Raw genomic sequence first — 18423 nt, 5'->3', positions numbered from 1 at the left:
CACTTCTCCTTTTCCATGAGTATCCGAAAGCTTACGGAATTGTGGTCACTGTTCGCCACATGTTCCCCCACTGCAACTTTGATGACCTGGCTGGGCTTATTCCCGAGTACCAGGTCCAGTATAGCCCCCTCTCTTGTCAGACTATCTACATATTATTCCAAAAAACCTTCCTGGACACACTTAACAAATTCCTCACCATCCGGGCCCGGAGCCTGAAGGGATTTCCAGTCAATATGAGGGAAATTAAAGTCTCCCACTACAACAACCCTATTATTTCTACATCTGTCCAAAATCTACTTACATATCCGTTCTTCAGCTTCCCGTGGGCTGTTGGGAGGCCTGTTGTATACCCTCATCATAGTGAACAACCCCTTCCTGTTTCTGAACTCTACCCACAGTGCCTCACTACATGATTCTTCCAAGGTGTCCTCCCTCTGTACAGCTGTAATATGTTTCCTAACCAGTATTGCAACTCCCCCATCTCTGTTGCCTTCCCCACTGTCTCGCCTAAAACACCTATATCTCATAACATTTAGCTGCCAGTCCTGTCCTTTTTTAAACAAGGCTCAGAGACCATAACCACATCCAGGTTCTGCGCATGAATCAAGGCTGTAAGTTCAGCTGTCTTACCCGTTATACTCCTTGCATTGAAGCAGATGCACTCCAGACCTCCAGCCCCACTGAGTTTGACCTCCCCCAACCTGCTCTTCCTCTTAACTAGCCTGGCCTTGGTCCCATGCTCATCCCCAGTATCTGACCTACTCTTCTGATTCCCACCCCCCTGTTTAAACCCACCCAAAACCATGCTAACAAACTTCCCATCCAGTATATTGGTGCCCCTCCAGTTCAGATAGTACCCGAGCTTCTTGTACAGGCCCCACCTTCCCTGGAAGACATCCCAATGATCCAAAAATCTGAAGCTCTCCCTCCTGCACCAGTTCAGCTGCACTATCTCCCTGTTCCTAACCTCACCAGCACATGGCATGGGGAGTAATCCTGAGATTACTACCCTAGTGGTCCTGCTTTTTAATCTTCTACCTAACTGCAGGACCTCGCTACTCTTTCTACCCAAATCATTTGTGCCAATGTGGACAATGATATCTGTCTGATTTCCCTCCCGCTGTCAGATGCTTTGTACCCGCTCAGAGACATCCAGGACCCTGGCACCAGGGAGGCAAACTACCATCCTGGAGTCCCTTTCGCGGCCACAGAAACGCCTGTGCCCTGACTATTGAATCCCCTACCACTATTGCTTTGCTACACTTTGCACCCCTCATCTGTGAAGCAGGGCTAGCCATGGTGCCTTCACTCTGGCCACTGCTGTTGCTGTCCCCTGATGGACCTTCCTCCTCATCAGTATCCAAAATGGCATACTTGTTAGTTGGGGGACAGACATAGAGAATCCCTGCACTGACTGCCTACCCCATCACCCATCTATCTTCCTGCACCTTGGGTGTGACCACATCTCTGTAGCAATTATCTATAACAATTTCCGCTAATTGTGTGCTCCTCAGTGCTTTCAGCTGTTGCTCTAACTAATCCATGCATTCAGTGAGCATCTGGATGCACTTCTCACAGACATAGTCCTGAAGTGTCCATGAAACCTCATATCTCGCAGGAGTAGCACACAACCCCGCCAATTGACATCTCTCTCCTTCTATCGATTGTTAGATTAAAAGTTAAATACTAGTTAGGCACTCAAAAATTACTGCTGCTCTCACGAATAGGACAGTAAAATTAGTGTGTCCCCTGATTAGTACAGGTTGGTATAAAATTGAGTCTTGCTTGCTACCCTCCAGTAATTGTGAAAAAAAAGTAAAACTCTTACCTTACAAAACGTAACTCATATTCTACTCTTGTGAACCTGGGAAAGAATGGGTTAAGGACACGAGTCAGCTGACTAATCAAGAACCAATCAGGAGCCTCTGTCTCTTTTCAAAGTCTAACATCAGCAGGAAGTGATCCTGAAGGTCTTCCCGGTGGGGCTGAAAATGAGGCGCTGATTCGGGTCTTGCAGGCTGTTCCTCTCAGCTAGGCCTCAACTCAGCTGCGTCCGTTGGTCTCACGTCACTTTCTGACCGGTAAGGTCTGCGCCCATTTCTTTTTTTGGCCAGATGAGGAGGGAGGGTGGGAAACACCAATGTAGTGTTTCGGGCTTACCCTCTCTTTGATACCAGATCTTCGGCTTCCCACTTCTCAGTAGATGTTGCTGCATCGATTTCTCCCAGAATGCTCCAGACATGGGAGAGAGAATTGATATCTACAAACCCAGGCACAAGCTGGGGTGTTAAGGACAACTTGTAACTATGATAACTTAGATCAGCCAGCATATTTAAATCTTTTCACTGATTGGATAATATAATTAAGCAGAGGTTTTTAACATTAGTATCCTATGCGTGATGTAAACCTAATCAATAGTTGTAAGTGGACATATAGATAACTCCTATGCAAATGAACACCCTTTGATTAGTATATGTTAATTACCTGTTAATGAATCTGGAAGTGTATCTGTTTGTGTAAACCTGTATTTGAGGCTCTGGTTTGCCACATGCGAGTGTGCCAACTATAGCTAGCAATAAAGAGCTGATTTAAACTCTGAAACTTGGTCTGGTTACTTGAATGGAACAAAGGATGACAACCAACAGCCCCACAGCAGTCTTAGAGCATGTTTCTGGGAGTTTCGCATTATGAAACCGCTCAGGGTGAACCTCAACAAAAATCACTGCATCATTTTTCCAGATTGTTTTTCAAAGGTACGTTGCAGAAGCTGGTAAAGTGGTGGCCTCTTGCCCATTCCGTTGCCATGATGCTCTATATGGAGAGGGGATGAGACTCTAGATGTACAGGGAGGGACTGGTGGGCAGGGTCTTTCTCACTACTAGCCAACCACCTCTTGGTGCACGTTTGAAAGCTTTGATGGTGACATGTTGTGCCTGATGGCTTTGACAGTCTGCTCAGGGAACCATCCTATTGGATCCACCATGTCATTTACCCATGTCGCCTCAAGGAGTGGACATGCAGACAGTCCAACGGAGTTGTGGTTGAAGGAAGTTTTTCCACATAAGATTCTCCATAAGGAACAAATGGTATGACGCAGTCGAACTGACAGGAGCCTTGCATGACAAGGTGGTCATTGACTCATCCTTTGTAACACTGGGGACAGGTAAAATCACAGCACGTGCTGACACGTTGGCGTTTGCGCTGCAAGGCTCCACAGCTCGGCTTACACAAAGGTGGTCATCAGGGTGGGGCTGACATATGTATGGTTTCCCTATTTTTATCTGGAGGTCCAGTTTCAATCTCCAGAAAAAGTACAAGATTATTACAGTGACTGTCATAGCGTAGGACTGGGGTGTGGGCCAGACCTGCCTTAGCTAGACCGACACCGAGAGTGCTTGGGCATCTGATCTTCCCGCAATAGAGATGGAGCATCGTTCCCAACTCTCATGTTTGTTTCACAATGGTTACTCAATCCTTTCAGATTTTAGCTCACACCCTGGCCCCAGTTTGACCCGACGATGAAGGGGACAAAGGATCGCTTGGCCCAATTCATAAAAGAACATGGCCTCGCTCTTGCTGTGAGTCACTTTGGCTCCCGAGGTCAGTTCAAACTGGTCGCTGGTGCCTATCAGCTGACAAGCTGGAAGGATCTGTGCAGAAAAAGGCGACATTGACTACAAGCAGACTACATGGCCGGCTGCCTGGCATTGCCTGCCCTCTCCTGCCCACCTCCTTCTGAATGGCCTCAGCAAGAGCTTTGATCCGACAGATGAACAGGGGAGTGGGGACAGTCCTGCCTGACCCCAGATTTGGTCAGAAAACTGCCACCCATTGGTTGAAACTGCGCTATTGAAGTTTGCGTAAAGCAGTTGGATCCAATTGTGGATTCCCTCCCCAAATCTGACTTGGAGAGCACATCCATCATGTAGAGTGTGATATTCTGTCAAAGGTCTTCTTCTGGTCCAGGCTGTGGGGTAAGTATCCAGGCCCCTATCCTGCACACAATTATATCCCAGACCTAAACACTCCCGTATGAGATGCCCAGATCTGCTTTGAAATAGCTTCGAACTATAGATGAATGGATTAAAGCTCTTTATAACATCCTCAAACCTTAGGCCTCTCTGAGAACTCTCAGAGCCGCTTCTGATTTTGGAGAGTACTTTCGAAAGCACTAAGAAAGCCTTTCTGTAACTCTGTGTGTTTGTCAGTCTCTCTCCTCTCCAGGGAACAGAGGCATCTGCTCCTGTTTCTCTGTCTCTCACTCCCTGGAGCACAGCAGCCTTGTGACTGGAAAAAGTCATATTGTGAAGTGGGTTCGACATTCAACTGGGAGGAAAAAAACTAACATTAAATTGACAAAAAAAATAGAGAAGTACAACGGAGATGGCCGTCAGTAAACACATCTTATCCCTGTTTGAGGGTTTAACCTGCTCCATCTGCCAGTCTCTGTTTGTGGAGCCGGTGCGGCTGGACTGTGAGCACAACTTCTGTAAATCCTGTATCCAGAAGTGTTGGGGAAAGCAGCGTCAGGCTGTGTCCTGCCCGGAATGTCAGCAGCTTCTCCCCCGGAGAGGTTTCACCAGTAACAGGGTACTGGCCAATCTCTGTGAGGAAGCCAGGCAACTGGAGCTGAAACTGGCGGAGGAACACGGGGAGAAGCTGGATGGAGACACAGAGAGGGAGCAGTCTCTCTGTGAGAAACACGGGGAGAAGATGGATGGAGACACAGAGAGGAAGCAGTCTCTCTGTGAGAAACACGGGGAGAAGCTGGATGGAGACACAGAGAGGAAGCAGTCTCTCTGTGAGAAACACGGGGAGAAGCTGGATGGAGACACAGAGAGGGAGCAGTCTCTCTGTGAGAAACACGGGGAGAAGTTTATGTTGTTCTGTGAGGATGATGAGGTTCTGATCTGTGCCAAATGTGTAGATTCTCCCTCACATTCAGTCCACAGATTTTTGCCGATCCAGATGGCAAGTCAAATATACAAGGTAAAGTCAGATATTTGCATCCAATTGTTCATTGGGTTGCTTGAAGTTAATGGATAAATGTTGCTTCCTCCTGTTGCTGATCATTTCTTCTCAATACTTAATTTCAATGGTTAGGAGTCTAAGAGATCATTTGTTCCTGGTGTAGAAACTATTCTGTTCCGACACTGTTTCCCAAATTAGCTTCCGACCTGACCCCATTTTAACATTTCAAAATTACCTCGGACACCAGTAAGAATAAAACAGCAATGAAGCAGCATAGTAACATTCTGTATAAAATTATTGAAGATTGTGTATTATTTAACAGCACAGAGTACATTCTATGAATATGAAATTGGATTTTTAAAGTACTTTGTGAAAATGTTCTTATTTTATGTACTCATCAGTGGAAATACTTCATCTCAGCTGCTCCAGTTCATGATCTTGGACAGAAAGCAAAGGATACAATGGACGATTGTATTTGCATTCAACTTTACTGATTTACAGCAAAGTCACATCATAACAGGGGCGGCACGGTAGCACAGTGGTTAGCACTGGCTACCGTGCCGCTATGCTAGATTGGCTATGCTAAAATTGCCCCTTAGTGTCCTGAGATGTGTAGGTTAGGGGGATTAGTGGGTAAAATATGGAGGGATATGGGGGTAGGGCCTGGGTGGGATTGTGGTCGGTGCAGACTCGATGGGCCGAATGGCCTCTTTCTGTACTGTAGGGTTTCTATGATTTCTATGATTTCTCTAAAGGATGCCCTGAAATCATTGATTTTAAACTTTTAACTGAGAGTTTCAAATTACAGAAAATAATATTTACAGTCCTGTGATGGGATATGAAATCATGTCTCTGTATCTTTAATCCAGTGCCGGAATTCTCCGGTCTTGCACATCCCACTACCGCTGCCGGCGAGAATGGAGAATTTGGTGCATAGCCAAATCTCCATTCACTGTGACGGGACTGGAGAATCACAGCAACGTATGAGGTGGACAGGCCTCTGGATTACTAGTCCAGTAACTAATGATATACTTTCTATATCAGAAGCCATTTTCTAGTTTGAAATTGTTGCTGGTCTGATTCAATACTTTTCAGTCTGCCTTTTATCAAGGAAGGAGTACAAACTAGGACCATTCCGGCGAACATATGAACACATATAACAGCTGGAGTAAGCCACTCAGGCTTTGAGACTGCTCTGCCATGCAATACGATCATGGCTGATCTGACTGTAACATCCCACCTAACCCCAATCATCTTTCACCCCCTTGTTTATCCAGAATCTAGTTCTGCCTTAAAAAAATATTCAAAGACTCTGCTTCCACTGTCTTTTCAGGAAGAGAGGCTCGTGACACTCTGAGAGAAAACATTTCTCCTCACCTCTGTCTTAAATACCAGGACCTCTTATTTGTAAACAATGACCTCCAGTTCTAGATTCTTCCACATGAAACATCCTCTCCGCATCCACCCTATCAATACCCCTCAGGATCTGATATGTCCTCACAGTTTGTGATATAACAGCAGACATTACAATGGATCACGCTGAGATCTGATTCCATTTTTAGGACCAGCTGAAATTATCCTTGGATTCCATGGAGAATGAAAAGCAAAATCAAAGTGAATTCAAACAGCAGCAGCAGAGGGAGATTTCAGAACTGGAGGTGAGTATGACTTCAGCTCCCTTTCAACACTGCAACCCTTTAACAACCCGCTGTTTAAACAATCTCTCTCACTGTCATAGCAACTCACTGGATCCCTGGAACAAGGCATCTCCGCACAGTTTGCCAAAATCCATCAATATCTTGAAGACAAAGAGAAACATTTAATCGAAGGGCTGAGGAGACAAAAGGAGGAAGATCTGCGACCAATGGAGGAGAATCTGAGAAGAATTAAAGAGGAACTGACTTCACTTGAGGGGAAGATATTGAACCTTTGTGTAGACATCGAGCAGCAAGACAGCGTCTCCTTTCTCAAGGTGACCCTTTGTAACCGAATCCCCAAACTGTTGGTGTGATTGCAACTGCATTTTATAATAGGGTCAAACCCCATGACAACAATGCACAGTGTGCAGTATAACTGAGGGCACAAAGGGATCAGTCAGGATTGAGTTCAGGAGTGTTGAGGAGACTGTCCCACACTAACAACCCCTCACACTGACTGTGACTGGAGCCAGAATAAAAGGCCCAGAAAGGGATTTGGAATGAAGAAATGGGGCACTGAAACCAGGGAGGGTTTGTGAGGAACATTGAGACAGCAATTAGAAATCACTTAAACTAGATAGATGGGGCAGGAGCGGGGGGCAGGGGGTGTGGCAGGGAAGGGAGGAGGGAGGGAGAGAGAATGGGGGGGTGGATAGAGGATGGGGGTGGCAAGCTGGATCCAATAGAAACAAACCAGAGGATAGATAGTCAAGTGCAAGTGGGAGACATTGCCAAACCAAAAATGGTGAACCTTTTTCCACTCTCCTCAAATTTTCCTTCCTATCCATGGACTGTGACTCTCTCACACACATGTATGTGTACACCATCACACATCACACAAATGCATACACAGACAGCATGCACACACACACATACATGTGCACACGCTTACACATGCATACACATGCACACACCCACAAGTGCATACACACTCATATACACAGGTACACACATACACTCTTACACACATATACATGCATATACCCACACACCATACCTACGCACACACATACATGGGCACACATCCACACACACCCACACATGTGCAGACACAAGCACCAGAGAATGTTGTGATTAGATTGTAAACTTGCATCCACCTTGACTGGAAGAAATAATCTACAAACATTGAAGTTGTTTCAAATCTATATAGGTGGAAGGGCAGGTTGTGATGAGGATATTGTGATTCTGCAACAGGATATAGATGGATTGGGTGACTGGACGAAAACCTGGCAAATGGAGTTTAATGTGCGGAAGTGTGAAGTCATGCACTTTGGTAGGAGGAATCAAAAAGCAAATGATTATCTAAATGAAGCGAGACTGCAGGTGGATGAAGAAAGCAGGGGTCTCGGTGTTCTCGTGCATGAATCACAAAATGCTAGCAAGCAGGTCCAACAAGCAGTTAAGAAGGCAAACAGCATTTTGGCCATTATTGCAAAGTTTAAAAATAGGGAGACTTTGTTGCAATTGTATAGGGTGTTGGTGTGGCCTCACCTGGAATACTGTGTACAGTTTTGGTCCCCTTATCTTTAAAAGAATACAGTAACATTGGAGGCAGTCCAAAGGAGATTCACCAGGCTAACTCCTGGGATGAGGTGTTGTCCTATCAAGAGCTACTAAATAGTTGAGTCTTTATTCCTTGGAGTTTAGAAGGTGATGGGTGACCTTACTCAAACATACAAAATCCTGAGGGGGCTTGACAGGGAGGAATGTGAGATGATTTCACTCGTGGGAGAGGCTCGAACAATGTGAGATGATTTCACTCGTGGGAGAGGCTCGAACAAGGGTATACCGCTACAAGATAAAGGGCCGGCCATATAAAACTGAGGTGCATAAAAATTTCTTTTCGCAGAGGATGGTGAATCTCTGGAATTGCCTGCTCCAAAGGCTGGTGGGAGGTGGATCATTAGAAGAACTTAAATGGAGGTGGATAAATACTTGATAGATCGAGGAATAGAGGGTTGTGGAGAAATGGCACAGAAAAGGAGTTGAGGTCGGCGTAGGTCAGCCATGATTGTATTGAATGGCGGGACGGGCTTGAAGGACCTAGTGGCCTACTCCTGCTTCTATTTCTTGTCTTCTTGTGTATATTGAGCCATGCTTGGATTGTACTTTGAATACTGTGTACAGCTGAGGTCACCCTGTTTTAAGAAGTCCAATTTGCATGAGGAAAGAGTTATGTTTAATCTTTCACTGGATGTAAGTTTTAAATTATAAATTTGGAATGATAGGTTCCTCAGATGTGCCGTCAGCTAACAAGGTACAAATGACCAGTATTCATGATTTAACTATATTTTTCAGCAGGATATGAGATGTACTTATCAAAATGCAATGGAGAAAGCATGGAGATTTGTTATATCCCGAAGACCGAGTTTTTCTACACAGCCGGCAGCACAGGCAATGTTATTTTCTGTCTCTGAAATCACAGCAGAGAAACACTAACGGAAATGTATCCAGGAAAACTCTGAGATCCTAATTACTCTCTCTGACTCCTTATTAGGAAAAAATTCAAATTAACTCAATCCAAATGGCACCGTGTATATTTATTAAAATGTTTCTGATTCTCTGTCCCACAGGAACTGAAAAGATTGAGAGAAAGGTGAGTATCTACTCCAAACTCACACAGGGTTTTACACTGTGATCACAGTCTGTATCCAGCAGAGAGTGATTAAATCAATCCCATTCACACAGCTACGGGTTAACGAAGGGGAAGGGGGACATGGCAGAGATGATGTTTATGAGGAAGATAACAACATTTGAGATTCAGTGGAAGAAGAAGATGATAATGGAGGCACGAAGAAGGAGATACTTGGGATTTCGAGGCCCATTGCTCTACGCAGTGTGGAAGGAAATGAAACAGATCATCTCTCCAGGTAGGAAACTCCCCAGCTTTGTGTCCACTCTCTGGACAGTTTCCTGCTCTCTTTATCCTCTCTCCAGAAGGTGTTGCCTGTTACTATGAATAAATCACTGGGGCAGCAACATCAGATACATCACTCAAAGGACTGTTATTAATATAACACATCTCACTGAGTATAAGAGTATCACACATCTCACTGCATAGAGTATAAAAGTTGGGGTCTGATGTTGCAGATGTATAGAACGTTGGTTCGGCCGCATTTGGAATACTGCGTCCAGTTCTGGTCGCAACACTACCAGAAGGACGTGGCGGCTTTGGAGAGAGTACAGAGGAGGTTTACCAGGATGTTGCCTGGTATGGAGGGGCTTAGTTATGAGGAGAGATTGGGTAAACTGGGGTTGTTCTCCCTGGAAAGACGGAGGATGAGGGGAGACTTAATAGAGGTGTATAAAATTATGAAAGGCATAGATAGGGTGAACGGTGGGAAGCTTTTCCCCAGGTCGGTGGTGACGGAGGGGTCATAGGTTCAAGGTGAAGGGGGGGAGGTTTAACACAGATATCAGAAGGACATATTTTACACAGAGGGTGATGGAGGCGGACACACTGGGAACGTTTAAGACTTATCTAGACAGCCATATGAACGGAGTAGGAATGGAGGGATACAAAAGAATGGTCTAGTTTGGACCAGGGAGCGGCACGGGCTTGGAGGGGCGAAGGACCTGTTCCTGTGCTGTATTGTTCTTTGTTCTTGTTCTTTGTTCTTTGAGGGACTGAAGAATGAGGGGATCTGAACAGGTTTTTAATTCACAATCAAACTCTCAGCCTACCCATCAGGAATCGCTGGTCAGCATTCAGACTGCGATCATTGATTATCACCTCACTGTACACACTGGAGTCTGGGAATATATCTAACTGTACACCGTACCCAGTCTGTAAAATCTGTTCATTATACACACTGGAGTCTGGGAATATATCTAACTGTACACCCTACCCAGTCTGTAATATCTGTTCACTGTACACACTGGAGTCTGGGAATATATCTATCCGTACAGCGTACCCAGTCTGTAATATCTGTTCACTGTACACACTGGAGTCTGGGAATATATCTATCTGTACAGCGTACCCAGTCTGTAATATCTGTTCACTGTACACACTGGAGTCTGGGAATGTGTCTAACCATACACCGTACCCAGTCTGTAATAATTGATTTGATTTATTATTGGCACATGTATTAGCATGCAGTGAAAAGTATTGTTTCTTGCGCGCTATGCAGATAGAGCATATCGTTCATAGAGAAGGAAACGAGAGAGTTTAAAATGTAGTGTTACAGTCATAGCTAGGTTGCAGAGAAAGATCAACTTCAGGCGAAATAGGACCATTCAAATGTCTGGTGGCAGTAGGGAAGAAGCTGTTCTTGAATCGGTTGGTACATGACCTCAGACATTTGTATCTTTTTCCCGACGGAAGAAGGAGGAAGAGAGAATGTCCTGGGTGCATGGGGTTGTTGATTATGCTGGCTGCTTTGCTGAAGCAGCGGGAAGTGTAGACAGAGTCAATGGATGGGAGGCTGGTTTGCATGATGGATTGGGCTACATTCACGACCTTTTGTAGTTTCTTGTGGTCTTGGGCGGAACCGGAGCCATACCAAGCTGTGATACAACCAGAAAGAATGCTTTCTACGGTGCATCTGTGTAAGTTGGTGAGAGTTTTGGCTGACATACCAAATTTCCTTAGTCTTCTGAGAAAGTAGAGGCGTTGGTGGCCTTTCCTAACTAGAGTGTCCGCATGGGGGGATCAGGACAGATTGTTGGTGATCTGGGTACCTAAAAACCTGAAGCTCTCGACCCTTTCTACTTTGTCCCTGTTGATGTAGACTGTTCACTGAACACACTGGAGTCTGGGAATATATCTAACCGTATACCATACCCAGTCTGTAATATCTGTTCACTGTCCACACTGGAGTCTGGGAATATATCTAACTGTACACCATACCCAGTCTGTAATATCTGTTCACTGTACACACTGGAGTCTGGGAATATATCTAACTGTACACCCGACCCAGTCTGTAATATCTGTTCACCGTACACACTGGAGTCTGGGAATATATCTAACTGTACACCGTACCCAGTCTGTAATATCTGTTCACCGTACACACTGGAGTCTGGGAATATATCTAACTGTACACCGTACCCAGTCTGTAATATCTGTTCACTGTACACACTGGAGTCTGGGAATATATCTAACTGTACACCGTACCCAGTCTGTAATATCTGTTCACCGTACACACTGGAGTCTGGGAATATATCTAACTGTACACCGTACCCAGTCTGTAATATCTGTTCACTGTACACACTGGAGTCTGGGAATATATCTAACTGTACACCGTACCCAGTCTGTAATATCTGTTCACTGTACACACTGGAGTCTGGGAATATATCTAACTGTACACTGTACCCAGGCTGAGATATTTGTTTTTGCAGAAATTATGCATTGTGCCAATTCCTTATACACAGACATCAGCTAGTAACCTGTTCACACAGCTTCCTCTGTTTAATAGATCGATTGTTTGTCCTTTTTATTTCCCAGTTGCAGCCACACTGACGCTGGACCCAGAGACAGCACATCCTAACCTCATCCTGTCTGAGGACCGGAGCAGTGTGAACATCAGTTACAGAGGAACCCAGCTTATCCCTGATAATCCGGAGAGATTTGACGTGTGTCGCTGTGTCCTGGGGTCAGAGGGATTCACATCGGGGAAACATTACTGGGAGGTGGGGGTCGGGAACAAGACTGAGTGGGATGTGGGTGTGACCAGAGAGTCAGCCAATAGGAAGGGAGAGCTAACAGTGTGTCCTGAAGCTGGTTACTGGGCTGTGTGGCTGAATAACGGGAATGAATATGAAGCTCTCACTGGCCCATCAGTCCCCCTGACCCCCAGTGAGAATCCCAGAACCATCGGAGTTTTCCTGGACTATGAGTGGGGACAGGTGACTTGTTACAATGCTGATGATATGTCCGTTCTCCACACTTTCACTGACACATTCACTGAGAAACTCTTCCCTTATTTCTTTGCTGGAACATACGATGAGGGTAAAAATGCTGCCCCTCTGAAACTTCATCACTTTGAACCATAGATTCCTGATGTGTCAGATATGAAGGGGAATGGTGTTGATATTAACCTCCCATGAGGGGGTGCACAGAATCAGGAGATGAAGAGAGATGTTAAAACTGAGCTGTGAGGTAATGCACTTTAGAAGGTCTAATACAGATAGGAAATATACGGTAAATGGCAGAACCCTTAAGAGTATTGATAGGCAAAGGGACCTGGGTGTACAGGTACACAGGTCACTGAAAGTGGCAATGCAGGTGGAGAAGGTAGTCAAGAAGGCAGATGGCATGTTTGCCTTCATCGGCCGGGGCATTGAGTTTAAAAATTGGCAAGTCATTTTGCAGTGTTATCGAACCTTAGTTCGGCTGCACTTGGAGTATAGTGTTCAATTCTGGTCGCCACACAACCAGAAGGATGTGGAGGCTTTGGAGAGGGTGCAGAAAAGATTTACCAGGATGTTGCCTGGTATGGAGGGCATTCGCGATGAGGAGAGGTTTGTTCTCACTGGAACGACGAAGGTTGAGGGGTGACCTGATAGAAGTCTACACAATTATGAGAGGCATGGACAGAGTGGATAGTCAGAAGCTTTTTCCAAGGGTGGAAGAGTCAATTACTCGGGGGCACAGGTTTAAGGTGCGAGGGACAAGGTTTAAAGGAGATGTACGAGGCAGATTTTTTACACAGAGGGTAGTGGGTGCCTGGAACTCGTTGCCGGGGTAGGTAGTGGAAGAGGATACGATAGTGACTTTTACGGGGCGTCTGGACAAATACATGAATAGGATGGGAATAGAGGGATATGGTCCCCAGAAGGGTAGGGGGTTTTAGTTAAGTCAGGCAGCATGGTTGGTGCAGGCTTGGAGGGCCAAAAGGCCTGTTCCTGTGCTGTAATGTTCTTTGTTCTTTGTTTAGTCATGAAACGTGACCCCAGCCTATCCTGTGCCACCATTTCTATGATGGTGGGCCGTGGGTTTGTCTGTCTCCTGCTCTCTCTGTGTCATCCAACTCAATCATTGAGACACAGCTCGATGAAGGTGAATTCATTAATAATGGTGATTAATTATCATTGATTGTGGTAAAAACCCATCTGGTTCACTGAGAGAATCTTTCATCCTGACCTTGTCTGGTCTACATGTTACTCCAGACCCGCAGCACTGTTGTTGACTCTTGATTACCCTCTGAAAAGGTCACTCAGTGGTCAGGAGTAATTCTGGATGTGCAGGAAATGCTGCAGCAGCACCCACATCCCATACAAAAAAAATTTAAAAGTTGATAATGAGGCAAGTTTCTAACTTCATATTCGCATCTTCACTCAAGCTGCTTGTTTCCCACTGTAACATCGTCTGCCTTTCAGCTTGCCGTACTTTCTGGTGTATTGCTCATGTGGGAATAGCATTCTCGGAAATCAGGGTGGGATGTGTAGCCTCAGATGTGTTGGACAGCAGATCAGAAGAGGAAGACCCACAGTATCCAAGGCAGCGATGACGTGCACTGCTGGGATCAGTACATGCAAAGGAGGGAGATGGACACAGAGCTGAGAGCAATAGAGCGAGGGACACTAGAGAGGGTCACAGGGGAGAGGAAGGACATGCGAAGGTGGAACTGAAAAGAGAGTGGGTGTAGAATGGAGCCAGTGCTTGAGGAGTGAGTCTGTTACTCAGGGAGTGACTCTGGGACTTATGGAGTTACACTGTGACTCAGTGTGAACTTTGGGAATTCCTCTTGCTGGTGACTCAGAGATTGACTGGAGGGTGTCCAAATCTCACAAAATACAAGGTTCACTTAGACTATCGATCCTCGGGTTGGTGTAGCGAGAGTGAGGCAGTGCCTGACCTGATAAGTATTACCAGCCTGCTTCATTTTGATTCCAGTCTTTAAAGCACAGAAACAGACCATTCGGCCCATCTGCAATCTCCTGACCACCCCTGAGGCACAGTTCAGAATTGATCCACATCCAAAAGGAACATTGTCTGTCTCGAGTTTCAGGGGTGATGTCAGGAAGTGACAGAAAGGTAGGTAGAGCAGGAGTCCCTGAGTATATCTCTCTCCCCAACCAGTATTCAGTTCTGAATACTGATTGAAGTGATGGTTGATCGGGGGAGTGCAGCCAGAGTCAAGTCCATGGTACCAGCTGCACAGAGGACACAAAGAAGACTGGAGCAGGAATAGTGATCGGAGATTCAATAGTTAGAGCTACAAACAGATCTTTCTGTGGCTGCAGACATGAATCCAGGTATATTTACTTCCTGATGCCAGGTCAGTTATGTCAGTGAACAGCTGCAAAGCAGCCTGAGGGGGTGGAGGTGAATAGCCAGGGGTCATGGTCCACATCAGTACTAACGCCACAGGTAGACAGAGCGATGTGCTCCTGCTGCCAGGATTTAGGGAGCTGGGTAGGATTATACTGGCTGCTTTTCCGAGGCAGTGTAAAGTGTAGACAGTGTCAATGAGTGGGAGGCTGGTTTGAGTGATGGACTGGGCTACGTTCACAACCCTTTGTAATTTTAAATTGTTTTTACAAAAGCAGCAAAGCGGGATGGAGGAACTGCCCTCAAGGTGTATTACCACAAAGAGGAAAGGCAGGACAAAGAAATCCAGATCTCCCTGGATGACAAAAGAGACAGAGATTTAGGTGATGGAGGAAAAATGTGATTATGACCCATGTCAGGTGGAAAATACAAGAGAGGAGCTGGCAACTAATTATCTAACTGGAGAAAGCCTTTGAGGCGCTTCAGTGCAGAGCGATCTGGGTGTCCTTGTACATGAGTTGTAGAAAACTGGTATTCAGGTAATAGGGAAAGCAAGTGGAATTTTGGTATTTACAACTAAAGGAATAGAGTATAAATGTAAGACATTGCTACAACTATATAAGGCATTGGCGAGACTATACCTGGAGTACTGTGCACAGTTTTGACCCCCATATTTGCAAAGGATATGGTGGCATTAGAAAGAGTTCAGAGGAGGTTCACGGGATTGATTCCAGAGATGAGAGATTGAGCAGTTTAGGCGTGGACTCTCTGGAGTTCAGAAGAATGAGAGGAGATCTAATTGAGGTACATAAGATGATAAAAGGGATTGGCAAAGTAAACGTAGACTGCATGATTCTTCTTGTGGGGCAACCTTGAACAAGAGGTCATAGTTTTATGATTCAGGAGCAGCAGATTTAAAACAGAGATGAGGAGAAATTACTTCTCTCAAAGGGTCATGAATCTGTGGAATTCACTACCCCAGAGTGCAGTGCATGCTGGGACATTGAGTAAATTTAAGGAAGAGGTGGATAGATTTTTAATTAGTAAGGGATTGAAGGGCTTTGGTGAACGAGCAGGAGATTTTTGGGGTCGGACAGAGAGAGGACACGTCCCCTTTTCTTCGTGCTCTGCCACTTTTCTTTCGGCTCACGCCCAACCCTTTTTGCTCCCTGTGATGCCTTGTCTTTATCTTTTGGCTTGTTATCTCCTTGCCTCCTGGGCCTTTTTCTTCTTGTACATTATATATTATTATCCGTGTTAGTTTTTTTTTCTTGTGTGGGGTGGTGCGTGGGGAGTACCGCAGTGTGGCAGAAGAGGAGTAGGTGGGGAGGAGGAAGAAAGAACAAAGGAAAACATGGTGATGGTCTATTTCTGTCGTATTTTATGTGGTTGGGGAGGGGTGGTTGTTGAGTTGGGTGTGTGTTAGGAGGAGGGGGCTGTTCGGTTGGTGTTTACATGTTTCCGGGGCTGGGATGGATGTCCAAGTGGTGTGTGTGTGTTGGAGAGTTTTTTTTTGGGGGGGGGGGGTTTCTTGACTGGGGAGGTTTTGTGTCTGTTGCTGAGTCAGATTGTGTTTTTTTGGGAGGTGGGTGTGGGGGGGGGGGAATAAATTTTTGTTAGTCGGTGGGCTACTGAGGGAGTAGTAGGTGGGCTACTGGGTGTGGGGGGGAAGAGGTCAGGTGGTGGGAAAAAGGGTCCTGGAGGTTTCCTGATAGGGATGTTGGTGGGTAGATTGTTGATTGAAGGGTGGCTTGTTGTCCTCCCCTGTCTTGGTGCTTTTGTCTCCCGTGTGTGCCTGTGAGGGTGGGTGAGGTGAGGTCCCGGAGTTGGTGGGCTGGAGTGACTTTTTATTCTTTGTGGGTGTTTTATGTTACGGTGGGCAGGATGTCGTGGTGTGGATTCGAGTAGTATTTATTGGATTGGTGTGGGGGCACTAGTTGGCGGAGGAAGTTGTTGTCGGGACATTCCCGTTTATTCGGATGGTTTATGGGTTTGATATGAGGGCTGGTCTTTTGTTGGTCGTGCAAAAATTGCTTAATTGACAATTTATTGGTTTATTTCTTTATTTATTAATTAATTCGTGTCCCCAGTCGGCTTACATTCGCAACGTGATGAAGTTACTGTGGAAGGGTACACGGAGGAAAACTTTAGCATGGCCAATCCACCTTTGTTTGTTGTAATGAGTCGAACTGTGTCCAGGTTTCTCCCATTGCTCCTGATAGTCAAATACTTAAAGATTTGCATTTCCCCCAGAGCTGCCTGTGGATTCTGCCCAGTCACCATGTGGTTGGAGTATCATCCATGCAGAGTTACACATTTATATTTTTGTTTTTAGGGGTTTATACTTCTCCGCGTGGATTAGTTCGCCCATTCTAACAGATTCTCATATATGTCCAATTGTCCCTTTTAGTTAAGGTGAAACTATAGCGATCCCCCAGGCCATGTCTGAGACAATGTCTGAGGATCTTTTGTGTATGTTTTATTTTTAAAATCTCACTCACTCTGAAGCTCCTGAAGGTTGAGATGAGATCAGCTATGATTGTATTGAATGGCAGAGCAGGCTCAAAGGGTTGAATTGCCTACTCCGGCTCCTAGTTCTTCTCTTGTAGGTTCAGAGGGGAATTGGAAAACCACATAAGAGAAGAGAGTATGAGAAGATTGTGGAAGGTAACACAAAAGGGAATCCAAAAGTCTTCGATTGGCATTTTATGAGTGAAAAGAGAAATTGGGCCGATGAGAGAACATGCATGTGGCATGGCTGATGGATTAAATCAGGGGAGGTGATGGCCTAGTGGTATTATCACTAGACCATTAATCCAGAAACTCAGCTAATGTTCTGGGGACCTGGGATCAAATCCCACAACAGCAGATTGTAGAATTTGAATTCAATAAAAAATATCTGTAATTAAGAATCTACTAATGACCTTGAAACCATTGCCGATTGTTGGAAAAACCCATCTGGTTACTGACGTCCTTTAGGGAAGGAAATCTGCAGTCCATACCTGGTCTGGCCTACATGTGACTCCAGAGCAATGTGGTTGACTCTCAACTGCCCTCTGAAATGGACTCTCAAGGGCAACTAGGGATGGGCAATAAATGCCGGCCAGCCAACAATGCCCGTGTCCCATGAAGAATAAAAAAAAAGGTAGCCATCTTTCTGGTCATCCCTTCTTCATATAACCTTCTTTGCCTCGGCATTAATTTTTCTCTGATTACATCTCTATGGAACGCTTTGGGACGTTTGACTGTATTAAAACACTCTATAAATACAAGCTGCTGTCTTCTCACATTCCCTCCGATCCTCAAGGTACAGACCGGGAATACAGACTGTGGACTTTGGCCTCTAGTGCTCTGTTTGAGTGGCCATTCAGCATGTGTAGACCCAGACAGTGAATGTTGTGAGACAATGGAGACTGTCACAGCCGAGACACATCCTGCCCTCCCCCTGACTTCCCAGCTGGCCTCACTGATGAGGAATGGGATTCCTGGCCGATTCTTCCCCAGTAAGAGGTTTAACAACACCAGGTTATAGTCTAACAGGTT

General features: G+C 45.5%; 1 protein-coding gene across 1 annotated transcript; it reads left to right on the top strand.

Moving 5' to 3' along the window:
- The first annotated feature begins 4383 nt into the window (after window positions 1-4383).
- Window positions 4384-12659, top strand: LOC144496980 (zinc-binding protein A33-like). The gene is made up of 7 exons (XM_078217642.1): window positions 4384-4638; window positions 4795-4989; window positions 6534-6629; window positions 6710-6943; window positions 9242-9264; window positions 9357-9538; window positions 12112-12659. Exons 1-7 carry the CDS (start codon window positions 4384-4386, stop codon window positions 12657-12659), a joined length of 1533 nt encoding a protein of 510 aa, XP_078073768.1.
- Window positions 12660-18423: the final 5764 nt, after the last annotated feature.

This window comes from Mustelus asterias, chromosome 8, assembly GCF_964213995.1.
Source record: "Mustelus asterias chromosome 8, sMusAst1.hap1.1, whole genome shotgun sequence".
NCBI classification, from domain to species: domain Eukaryota; kingdom Metazoa; phylum Chordata; class Chondrichthyes; order Carcharhiniformes; family Triakidae; genus Mustelus; species Mustelus asterias.
This window is presented reverse-complemented; position numbering and strand designations above follow the sequence as displayed.